The following is a 12670-nucleotide window of genomic DNA, read 5'->3' as shown; positions in this document are numbered from 1 at the left end:
CTTTGACTCTGCAGGTTCCACATCTGTAGAGTCAACCAATGAGGGATCGAAAGTTGTTTTTTTTTTTAATACAGAAAGTTCCAGAAATCAAAACTCAAAATTTGCTGCACACTGGCAACTACTGAGATAGCATTTACATTGTATTAGGTACTATAGTAATCTAGAGATGATTTAGTGTATAGTGCCTACAGATGTTTACTCCAGTATCCACACAGGATTAAATCTATGCCGTTTTATATAGGAGTCTTGAGCATCTTAGATGAGATGCTCAACTATCCATGTGGGGACTTGAAACCGCTCTCCTGTGACTGCTGCAGGGCAGCTCTACTCCAGGGGGCCCCTCTGCAGGCCCCAGCATCCTTCTGCGTAGCTGTGCTCATCAGGATCCTGCCCCACGAGCGCTAGCTGCCTTGGCTTTCCAGGTCTCCCAGCTCCATCCCCAGGTTAAGGAGCCTTGCAGGCTCTGCCTAGAGCTCCTTCTCTGCCCCCTGACCTGGAAATGTTACCCAGGCAGTAAGCTGGGCTAATCAGAGCTTACCTCTTCTCAGGTCCTGTCTCTGGTGGACCACCATCCTTCATGCCGCGGTGTCCAGTATCTTGAGAACCATTGTTTTATATACGTAGTTCAATATTTTCTTTCTTTCAGGAAGGAGGGTAAATAATACTGTCTTGACCCACTTTCTTCTTTCTTCTAGTTGATTCTATAACTTCTGGTTTTCTAAAGAGAGAATTTGTTGGGTTTTTATTATGAGACAAAGAAAACCATAGGTGGTTTTCTTTTTCAATATTTGTGTATTTTAGAAAATGTAGGTCTAGCTGGGCCTTTCAGTTTATTAAATTGGTCTTATAATTAAAATGTGCATCCCTTGAACTTAAAAAAAATAGCACAGATGAGCAGGGTAGGAATGACTGTCTGAACAATGGTAAGTGTTTCTTTATAGAACATAGACCTGGTTCTATATAGAGATTTCTGTCCTGATTTCACAGAGGCTTATTTAAGCATAAAATTGGCCTCAAGGCCCCGTCTTCTAACACCCTCACTGTTCTGCAGCATTTCAACCATGAGGTGTCTGCTGACCTTATGCCTTTGGTCACTTAGTAACTGAGCTTCCTGCTGCATAGGAAAGAAATAATAAAGCATAATAATAGGAAATAGAGATTCTTATACCCATTGCCCTGGGACTGTGGCATAAGAGGCTGATCTCAATTAATGTTAAAATCTCTAAATATTCATGTTGGGCTGAGTACGATTGGGTTTTCCTTTGATATCTCTGCCCAAAGAAAGCATTTGAAATGTCAGGTCCATTCTAATTTGGGTTATGGAACATCCTGATCTACTTTTGTTACAGTTTAGATAATTTTAGAATATATATGGATTCAGTCTTTAAATTTACTAACTTTTTTAAAAGATTAGTACACTGAAAGAAATTGGGGTTTGAGACAAGGCTCATGAAATTCCTTTGTCTTCATTTTTAATTTATAGGTAGCTCCATTACAATGAGAGGTTCCCAAAGCCATATCTTAAAAAGGCTGCAATTACCCTGAATTGTGGCTGTATGACAACACTACCAGTTCTCTTATTTATTTAGATGACGATCTCGTGGATGTTTCTACACCTGTCCTACCAGAATTGAAAAACGAAATATATGGCCACGTTCAGTTCTGTGCAAAACAGAAGCTTGCTCGACACAGCTCTTTTAACTCAGAGCAGGCTTCCGAGAAGATACAGAGGAAAGTGAACTCAGAACCCAGCAGCCCTTACAGACAAAAACCAGGTATCTGCCTCTGCTTAACCCACAGTCTTGCCAGTCACCATGTAATGGTGGCCCCACCTGTACACTGACGTTTTAAAGTGAGCTGACTGTAGGCTCTGCATGAGATCGTGACTTCACAGGGTATAAACATGGCCCTCGGCCTGAAATTGATTCTCGTTGGCCTGGAAGATTACTTGGTTTGCCACATGACCTGTTCGATGCATCTCAGCAATTCATCAGGTTTATAAAGCAATACTTGCTTTGTTTTCTGACTAATTTTTAATGAGACCCACGTTCACCACTTACAGCTAGCTTCTGGACATGCCTCTCTCTCAATCAAAACCAGGATGGATTTGAGATAGGCTTATAACCCCTGAGCCGTGAATAATGAATCCTGCTCTATAGAACTGCGGTTATAAGTCCCTTGCTGTGTTTGTTAGAACTTTGTCTCCCTTTTTAGGATCAGGAATCTACTCCTTGGAAATTGGAAGTCTGGCAGCTGTCTCCAGACAGAAAATGGAAGACAACTCAGAGTAAGTAGTTTCTGTCCTAGTTTTACCTGTGACTGAATTGAAATACCACCCATCAAAGGGTAAAGTTTAGCAGTCCTGCTCAAAAATCAGCCATTTGTTCAGTAAGAATTTTGTAAGTTTCCCCCTTGTGCCCAGTGCTGTGCAGGGTTTGGCATCTGGGACCCAAGATTGAAAATTTTTATGAAACATTTCTGTGAACGCTTACAAGGGAAAATAAAAAGACAAACCACTACTAACGTGACAGAGAAATGACATATCACAGTCCCGTGAATCACTTTGTCGTTATCCTGACGGCATTTATGAACTGCCAGGTACTATTCTTAAAGTTTTACATGTGTTATCTCATCTAATTATAACAACCACCTTTTGAGCTTGGTGCTGTTGTCCTAATTTACAGGGAGGCAACTGAAATCCTGAGAGGTTAAGTAACTCACCCAAAGTCACAAAGTTAATAAGTGAAAGAAACTACCCTATCTGAATCAGATTTGGGGTTTGATTTTGAAGGAGATCACATATTATCAGAGGAAACAGGAAATGCTGAAGAGAGAACAGAAAAGGTTTATAATGACAGACAAGGCAGGAAAAAGACTGTGGAGCAGAGTCAGGGAGTGGATGGGAAGTAAGCCATAGTGATTCGTCCAAGTAAGACAGAGGAAGAGCTTGGGGTGTTGGAGGTTGAGTAGGTCCCACTGGCAGAAGGCTTTGAAAGCCAAGTCGTAGAGTTTAGATTTATCAAATGGACAGTAAAGGGTCCCTGTAGATTCACTGGAGACCGTTCAGGCTGCTTTGAGCAGGAAGGGCTGGAATTAGAGGACTGCCGACTAGGACGCCACGGAACAGAGCATTCCCAGTCTGTCCGCTCTGCGGTGGTGCTGGTCCAAGCCGGGTCAGCCGGCGATGGAAAGAAATGCAAACCGGTATAAGACCGTGAGTCAGCACCACTTAATTTGAATGTGTGCTGTGCTGTGCTTAGTCATTCAGTCATATCTGACTCTTTGTGACCCCATGGACTGCAGCCCGCCAGACTCCTCCGTCCATGGGGATTCTCCAGGCAAGAATACTGGAGTGGGTTGCCATGCCCTCCTCCAGGAGGTCTTCCCAACCCAGGGATCGAACCCATGTCTCCTGAATTGCAGATTCTTTACCGTCTGAGCCACCAGGGAAGCCCAAGGATACTGGAGTGGGTAGGCTCTCCCTTCTCCAGGGGAGCTTGCGGACCCAGGAATCGAATGGGGTCTCCTGCATTGCAGGCAGAGTCTTTAGCAGCTGAGCTCACCAGGAAGCCCAATTTGAATGTGTGCTGCTTGAAAATCCTGTAGTAATAGAGAGTGGAATGGGATGAGAACGACAGAGAATAATTTTGTAATACATTTACTTCCCCACTCACTGCTTACTTCATTTATCTCACAGTGAACGTGAGATAAACAAGATGTGCCCTTTAAATCAGCCTCTGGCCTGTCTCTGTTATCGGCCCGACATCTCTCAGGAATTCCGTGTGCAGACCCCACTGGGTGACCTTCCGTAGTTGGATGAGCCTGTGGGCTTCAGTGTTCCTCCCTCATGGTGGGCGAGGGGGCTGAGAGTAGCTTGTGTTAAAGAATGATGTAAAATTATTACCATACTGTGCTGGTCATTATAGCATCTGTGTGCCTGGGAAAGGGTACTTGCTGGGCAGCTAATGACCACTGGCTGTGGGAGAGGCGGAGGGGAGCCTCTGAAAGCCTCTGTCCCGTTGCAAAGCATCCATCCAGGTTATAATACGTGGTCGTCTGCTTCTGGGGTTAGCTCATGATTTCAGGGAGCCCACTTTAAGAGCGGGAGTGGGGGACTTCCCTGGTGGTCTAGTGGTTGAGAGTCTGCCTTGCATTGCAGAGGACGAGGGTTCAATCCCTAGTCGGGCAAGTAAGATCCCACTAAGATCTCACATGTCAGGGAGCAACTAAACCTGCAAACCACAGCCTGGAGAGACCGCAACTAAGATCCAATGCAGCCAAATTGATTGAAAGAATTTTTTAAGTAGCAGGAGTGAGCGGTGTTCCCTCAGCCCTGCTTTGGCTCATCTCTCTAGGAAAGCAGGGCTGGAGGTCAGTAGACTGTGGCGACTGCATGGCCCCGCTCTGTTCCTTTCATTACAGGGTAGCAGCTTTTGCCAGTCAGAACGCGATGCCTCCGTCGAGCAGCCTGGACCCTGCAGCTCCTCTCCCCAGCCCGTCCGTTGACTCAGAATACCGTGTTAGCCCCTTGTCCCACCAAGTCCTCTCTGCGGTCCAAACAGACTTGAAGGCCTTGCCCACCCAGAACGGTCTGAACGGCCAAGGAGGCGTCTCCCTGGCCTCCGTGGCGCCAGACGCAGAGCACCAGCCGCCGGCCCTGGCGGCTGCCCGGCCCCTGCTGTACGTGCCGCCCGCCCCTCTGTTCATGCTGTGCGGGGGCCTGCAGGAGGGACCGTCTCCGGGGTCAGGCTCGGGATCAGGAAGCGGCGGCGGAGGCTCTGAGGTCACCGCAGCAGAGCAGCCCCCCATGCCCTCAGGTCAGAAGCGCCTGAGCAAGGAGAGGAAGCCGCAGGTGGAGGAGGAGGAGCCAGCCACCAAGAGACAAAGCAGGGACCACGAGGACGGTCCCCTCTCCCTTGTCATGCCCAAGGTGAGTGGGCGGCAGACGCGGACTGACAGCCCATTGACCCGGTTTCTTCCTAACTGAGATGCACAGATAGTCGCAAGCTACTGAGTCTGGAATAGGAGGTGGTGCCTGTATCAGTTTTATAACTAAGCCCAGGCCTGCCTCTTCCAAGTAACCTGGCCATAAAGTTCAGTTCAGTTCAGTTGCTTGGTCATGTCCAACTCTTTGTGACCCCATGAACTGCAGCACCCCAGGCTTCCCTGCCCATCATCACCAACTCCCAGAGCTTGTTCATGTCCATCGAGTTGGTGATGCCATCCAACCATCTCATCCTTTGTTGTCCCCTTCTCCCGCCTTCAATCTTTCCCAGCATCAGGGTCTTTTCAAATGAGTCAGTTCTTCTCATCAGGTGGCCAAGGTATTGGAGTTTCAGCTTCAGCATCAGTCCTTCCAATGAATATTCAGGGCTGATCTCCTTTAGGATGACTGGTTTGATCTCCCTGCAGTCCAAGGGACTCTCAAGAGTCTTCTCCAACACCACATTTCAAAAGCATCAATTCTTTGGTGCTCAGCTTTCTTTATAGTCCAACTCTCACATCCATACATGACCATCCATACATGAAAAACCATAGCCTTGACTAGACGGACCTTTGTCAGCAAAGTAATGTCTCTGCTGTTGAATATACTATCTAGGTTGGTCATAGCTTTTTATCCAAAGAGCAAGCATCTTTTAATTTCATGGCTGCAGTCACCTGCAGTGATTTTGGAGCCCCCAGAAATAGTCTCCCGCATTGCAGGAGGATTCTTTACCAGCTGGGCCGCAAGGGAAATCCAGGAATACTGGAGTAGGTAGCCTATCCTTTCTCCAGCAAATCTTCCCGACTCAGAAATTGAACCAGGGTCTCCTGCATTGCGGGCGGATTCTTTACCAACTGAGCTATCAGGGAAGCCCTGGCCATAAAGTAATCCTGTAATAAAAGTAATTTTTAGAAAAGTCACACTTAGCATAAAATGCTAAAAAGTATAAAGAAAAAAAAAAAGAAGCAGTCACTGTTATCACATTTGTATATCCTTTCCAGTCTGTTTTGCCTTATTTTTTTTTAACATGTCAGTGAAATAATCACCTACTCCAGGGTGCCCCTGAGGTCCAGGTCAGGAATGGGGTGTCACTGGCTCCGGGTTTGCGTCAGTGCCCATCTTTCTAGAATAAAAGAACAAAACTCTGAGCTGTCTGCATCCCCTGCTTAGTGGCCTTTTGGAGGCTAATGCGATATGACCAGTAAAACTCTCAGAGAGCAGAAGCTCTGTCATCGCAGCCATTTGTAGGGGGTCCGCGAAGCACGCTTCATGGACATCAGTCCCTTAATTAAGACCCTTCCTCCTCCAAGCGTTCCTCTTGCCATAATGAATTTTTCTAGCTTTGTATATAGCCTGTGGCTGCAGAATAGCAGGGAAAGACTGACTGGTATGTCTATTTATGTATGTCTCAGATAAACAGGACAACTTTGCAATTCTTATCCAGCTCCTAAAAGCCTACAGCATCAACACCCTTTGTGTATTCCAACTCAGTAATTTATTTCGCCTTCTAAACACCATGCTCACTTACCCATTATTAAAATCTCCATCATTTCTATGCTTAAGAAATCTTAAGCCTCCAGATTCCTCTAATTAGGACAGAAATGACAGACATACACAAATCAGGGTGGCACACAGTGGTGCCTGACCTTTTCATTATGGGTTAGCTATTTGGAGAAAACTGTTGTTATGATTCACTGCTGGGAATTTGATTTGCTTTTCTGTTCCTGGTTGGGTTGTACTTAGAAACCTTCAGACTCCACAGACATCGCCTCTCCCAAGACCTCAAAGAACAGGGGATCTGCACCCCATGAAGACAGTCACACGAACGGGCAACTTTCTGCTGCAAAAGCAGTTTCGGGAAAGGCTACCACAAACGGCTTCGTCTCTTCTGAGTGGGGAAATCCTTCTAGAAATACAGAGATAGAAAAGCCTTCGAAGGAAAACGAGAGCACCAAAGAGCCGTCTCCGCTGCAATACGTTTATGTGCAGTCTCCAGCAGGTAAGAGGTGTCACGCCTTCGAGTCCTTTGGGGTGCTCAGATTATACAGTGCATGTTTGCATTTTTCTGTACATCTTGTAACCACACTGATGTCTTGAGGAGCTGTTTCTGAGTCATTTCAGTCCAGCCCCTGGCTTTCTCCATCAGTGAAATGAAGAGGCAGCCTGCTTTCACTTTCCCCAACCTCACAGATAATGAGAAAGTAATTAGGGCAGGTAATTTGTTTTTAATGCATTCAATTTTCCTTGGTAAAAAAAAAAAAGAAAGCACAAATATTCAAATGACATTTCTGTTTTTATAAGTCAGCTGAGTCTGGCATTGGTTCAGTTTCACTACATGAACCTCTTGGCCACCACGTGCGGCTCACACGCTGACCACTTAAATATCCCCAAGTGCTGGCTGATGTGTCCTTGTGGTTGAGTGCCAGGACTGGAATGAGGGGGCTGGACATTAAAACCACTTCTGATCTGCGTGGACTTAAGTATCTCACCCTCCTGAATTGGTAAAACAGCAATAATAAGAGCACCTGCTTCTTGGGGGTGCTATGAAAACAAGATTAAGTTTAATAAGCTAATACATGTGGAGCACTTAGAATAATAGTGCCTGACACTTAGAGGACTCAGTAAATGCTCTCTTGAAATAAAGCTGAACTATAACAGCTACCTAATTTTTTAAAATATGCATTGTGTACATGAAGCTGCTCTTGATACAAAGAGACTTAGAGTTATTTTCTTCAGTTTCTTGTTCCTGTCGCAGGTTAGGTGGGTATCTATTACTATTCATTGATCTAGACCACATTCTTTATTCTTTTAGCGAGTATTTTGTGAGAGTGTCACCTAAGCATGATAGTGTTACTGATACGTTAATAAACAAAAAACAGACCCAGCTTCTTCAGAATGAAAATGTCAGCCCAGCAAAGGGATCAGTAGCTTTTTCTGGGCCGTGGGTCCTTGGACACTATGGTGATGCCTCTGGACTCCTCCTTAGGTTGTTCACAAATGCAGAAAATTAAATACATAGGATTACAAAGGACGCAAATTACATCGAAATCCCGCTAGGAGAATTATTTTAAATTATAGTAGTAAGATCTGCCAAGCCTCTCATCACTTGTGGGGAGCCTTAGACTCAAGAAATCCACCACCAAGGTAAGAGTATATGAATACACCTGTGCTTTTCACTACTGACAGTGTCAAGGTGCTGCTCATGCAGTTGTGATTTGTTGCCTGTGACCTTGATTGAGGGAAATATAAATTTCAGTTAGAAGTTGATCACAAGAGAGATACTGTTTTTCCCATCCATGTTCACTTTTCTCCTCAGTTTGGGTTCAGTGGAGCTCATGCTAATAAACTCTCTTGGGAGACGTGGGCATCCACCAAATTTTCACACGAGTACAGGTGGAAACGGGGAGGTGGCCGTTGCGGCAAGGAAGTGAGGGGCTGCTGGAAGCGCACAGAGCGGGTGGCCTGGTCTGCAGGTGGGTAATTTACTGCGGGCTCCTACTTTGAAAGGCCCTGAGCGTGGGCGCCTGGATGGCATCTCCGCTTTGCGCTGACTTCCCCTTGCTCTGCTTGTGTTGCAGGATTAAATGGTTTCAGTGTGCTCCTGTCTGGCAGTCAGAGCCCCCATGCTGTGGGGCTGCCTGTGGGTCCGCTGCCCCCACTCAGCGTTCCGTGCATGGTCTTGCCCTCGCCACCTCTCGGTGCTTTTCCTGTTCTGTACTCCCCCACGATGCCCGGGCCGGTGTCCTCTGCTCCCAGCCCTCTCCCGAACGCGGGACCTGTGAATTTTGGCTTGACTAGCCTCGGATCAACACCTCATCTTCTCATTGGCCCTGCCGCCCTGGTTAATCCAAAGTCGTCCACACTCCCCTCCACGGACCCTCAGCTTCAGGGTCCATGCTCACTTCACCTGAGTCCGGTGATGTCAAGGTCCCATGGCAGCGTCCAGCCGGGATCCCCCGCTTATAGAGGTCACCCAGCCTCCACGGTAAAACTACAGCAGGTGAGTCCTAAGGGTCCACGTTAGCCTCGCACCTGGACAGCACATCAAGGCGCGATGGGGTTTGCCTGCATCGCGTCAGGCTTCCCAGGCGGCACCAGTGCAGGAGTTGTGAGGGACGCAGGTTCAGTCCCTGGGTGGGGAAGATCCCCTGGAGGAAGAAATGGCAACCTGCTCCAGTATTCTTGCCTGGGAAATTCCATGGACGGGGGAGCCTGCCAGGCTACAGCCCATGTGGTTGCAAAGAGTCAGACACGACTGAAGCCACTTGGCACAAACACAGTCAGACCTTAGTCAAGCAACTTTCGGACGGGGATCCAGCACCAGATTCTAGCTAGCATCTATTCTAGACCCGGAGGCATCTGCTCATCTCATTAAGTAGTGAGACTGAAGGGGGGGATCCTGTACTTTGAAAGCAAAAATAGTTTTAGGTGTCAATCTGGCCTTTTCCTGTTTCAGTCTCCAGTTCCAGTGACCCCCAAGAGCATCCGGTGCACGCACCAAGAGATGTTTTTCAAGACGCCTGGCAGCCTCGGGGACCCTGTCCTCAGGAGAAGAGAAAGGAATCAGTCACGAAGCTCCAGCTCAGCACAGAGGAGACTGGAAATTCCCAGCGGGGGCGCCGACTAACCTGAGGCTTCGCCCAGCAGAAGTGAGGATCCAGGCACCCGCGTTTCCCGTTGTCCCTAATGCTGAACCGCAACCAGCATGCACGCTTCCTCTCCCCTGCATCCCCTGGTTCCAATGTTAACTCTCCATCCTTGCGAAGCATCTGCATTCCTGCAAGTAATCGTCCCTAATTGGGCATTTCATACCCGTCCGTGTCCGACTCTACGTGGTGTCACAGTGGACGCATCAGCTGACTTCTGTCATTTCATCTAGGAATCATCTGATTGCTGGAAGGAAATCTGAATAGCCTCCGGGAACCTTGCGGTTTTTCTAAAGGGGAGGGGCGCGCCTAGCACTTAAGTGGGGTGAATGTTCTTGATGTGTATTAGCACTCCACCCCGAGTAGATCTGTGGTGAGAGAAACTTCCTGTCTGCAGTTTAAGAAAGCTACTGCTTCCTTCGGCTTCATCAGGAAGCCAGCTTCAGTTGTGAATCCTATGGTATTATTTATTTTGTTCATGAAGTGGGATTTCGTGCAAAAAAGTTTACAACGACAGCAAAACACATATTTTTCAGGGTATGACGACTTGAATGTTTGTACTTTTCTCCTGTAATTTGCCCTGCACTTACTTTACAACCTAGTAATAATGTGGATAAATATATCTACACGACGGAATGTCGAGACCAAAATAACTGTGAATGACACACCTTGCTATAATGAACTGTGCTAACCCAACCTGGGCGTGAGAATTACGATGAACTCGAGCAGCCAGATAGCTGCTGCTCAGTAACTGTGTGGACAGTGAGGTTTTACTGATCATTTGTTCAAAAACAAAAACACAAACACCTACCATGTTCATTTTCCTTCACTACATGCCCTGGTGGTTTTTTATTTAAATGTTAACTGTAGAGTATCAGGTGTGGGATGTCTTCTAGCAATTGCTTTTTATTGAATAAATCAGGATGGTAGAAAGCAGTTCTACAGAAAATTGAGACCGTGTTGGGATGTTTTAGTAGAATTCTGAAGAATGACAATGTAAAGATTGATATAGGACAATAGATGAAGCTTTCTTTTTTTTTTTTACTTGTTTCTTCATGTTGGGAAGAGTAAGAGGGAAAAGAGACACATTATGTTTAGAATTCCAAAGTATTCAAACCAGAGTGATTTTTTTCATAGAAGTTCTGCAAAATGAGAACAGAGTGCAGGGGATCGTTGTTCTAGCATAAATGCAATTCTAGAGACTTATCAGTATCCCTTTGTTAAACTGTGTTCCTTGAGGGTTTCATTAAGTAGCCAAACTAGATCTTTGCTGCCTAGATGTGTTGATATTTACCTCGTGGTCTCTTCAGAACAGATGGCTTCCTCCTTCCCCCACAACCCTGTCTCCCTCTCCCCCTTCATTTTCCCCTCCTCTCCTTCTTTCCCTCCTCTATTCCTTTCTCCTTCTTTAAACTTTTTAAAATTTGGAATCTTGGTGTAGGATTTTATTTTTATTTTTGGACCCAAAATGTTATATGAAAGAATAAAAATATTAATTTAAGAGACTCTGGGAGTCTGATAAAGTAGCTTTATATTAACTACAGGATGGTATTAGCCTTATCACCCCCACGAGATCGTTGAAAACTTGAGGTAGGTAGCCAGGTTAAATAACTTTGCTATTATATAAAATTTTTATCAACACTAAACTTTTAAAGTTTACAAGATGGTTTTTTTCCCCCCCTTTTCACAGTCTTCTCTAGAGTTGAACAGATAAAAAGTCCGGTTCTCATCATCTTCTAGTCTAATTGTATGGTAATGATTATCCTGAAGAAATATGATGGATTTCCTATCGAAACAAAAATATGCCTCTTTCAAGTAGATTGCAAGACACGCGCCATGTCAATCCACACAGGATACATACATTATCATGCTTCAGATCGTCCACAAAACATTTTCACTAGAGAGGGCTACATTTAGATGAAAATACAGACTGATTTTCCCCACTGTTCTTGGATGCTTGCCACTTTAACTTCTTAATCCTTTTTTTAATTCTGTTCTTGGTATGACCATATAAACCTCAGAAGATTTACGGTTCTTGAGGAGTGTTAACAGACAAACCCATAAATGAGATTATGAGTCTATGACCGTACTTAGCGACAGAAAAACCAAGAGCAGCTTCCTTTTGTGTTCAGTGCCCACTTCTTCATGCAGCTCCGTGATGTGCAGAAATGAGAATGTAGTGATCATTCTCTCAGAGTATGAATCTGTTTGTTACAGAGCAGCTGATGGTAGTGGAGCAGCTGCGCTAGACCTGGATATTAGGGGTGGTGAAGAAGCCATGGTGGCAATCTCGAGTCTATCATTGTATAATTTCGTAAAAGAAAAAAAAAACACGATTGTCCGTGATCCTGCTAAGGAAATGCAGCTTTGAGTCAGCACTGAGGGAGGTGTGTGTGCCCTACACTGTCCAGGGTTTGTGAAACCCTTTCATTCTGGTACGAGAGTTGGGGGTATAACTTTTATACTTGAATCTACCTACCAAGTTTACATTTCTCAATTCCTTTTTGTAAGGTGCTATTTCTGTATTTAAATAACGTTTTTTTCCCAGTGTAAAGCTGCTTTCTGCTTCATTTTATTGCACTGCTAGTTTTGTGTGGCTATTTTATTGCTGCTTACTGCTTTTTTTGTATTGCGTAGCTCTGCTCTTTCTTCTAATAGCTATATTATCTATATAATTTTTTCTTTTAGTTTTTTCTTTTAGCAAAGTATTAAGCTTTATAAAATATCAATAAAAATTAATTCACTTTACCAAGAGGTGTTGGTTGTATTTGTCAGTGAGCTTTCTGTAGATACTGATTTCATGGTAAAACCATTCACTGTTACAAAATAGCCAACAAGACCTTCATAAAGCCAAGTCACTTCTTTTTCCTTAGCCCTTCTGGTGGTTTCCAGATGCCAAAACTTAACAGTAGCAGAATCATGTGGGAGCTTGGGCAGGTTTGAGGGACTCTACTGTTGAGGTTTTCATTTCTACCCGAGGTAGAATCACTGTGGGTTTGAAGTTTCCAGATGATGTGAAGCTTAACCAATATAAGAATCA

The 12670-nt window shown here is 45.2% G+C and overlaps 1 protein-coding gene across 4 annotated transcripts in view; it reads left to right on the top strand.

Moving 5' to 3' along the window:
• The window catches only part of E2F7 (E2F transcription factor 7), a 37141-nt gene extending 24763 nt beyond the window's left edge, over positions 1-12378 (top strand). For 2 of the 4 annotated variants that reach the window (XM_042246550.1, XM_004006209.5), the window contains 6 exons: positions 1590-1775; positions 2215-2287; positions 4423-4930; positions 6728-6983; positions 8563-8984; positions 9441-12378. In XM_042246550.1, coding sequence (XP_042102484.1) covers positions 1590-1775; positions 2215-2287; positions 4423-4930; positions 6728-6983; positions 8563-8984; positions 9441-9611 — 1616 coding nt within the window. In that variant the 3' untranslated portion in view covers positions 9612-12378. Of the gene's footprint in view, positions 1-1589; positions 1776-2214; positions 2288-4422; positions 4931-6727; positions 8458-8562; positions 8985-9440 lie in introns of those variants that run through there. The other 2 variants (XR_006059261.2, XM_042246549.1) reach the window with 2 other exon arrangements.
• The last annotated feature ends 292 nt before the right edge of the window (positions 12379-12670 follow it).

The sequence above is a fragment of the Ovis aries genome, chromosome 3 (genome assembly GCF_016772045.2).
Source record: "Ovis aries strain OAR_USU_Benz2616 breed Rambouillet chromosome 3, ARS-UI_Ramb_v3.0, whole genome shotgun sequence".
Taxonomy (NCBI): domain Eukaryota; kingdom Metazoa; phylum Chordata; class Mammalia; order Artiodactyla; family Bovidae; genus Ovis; species Ovis aries.
The sequence above is the reverse complement of the archived record's forward strand: the minus strand, read 5'-3'. Positions and strand labels throughout refer to the sequence as shown.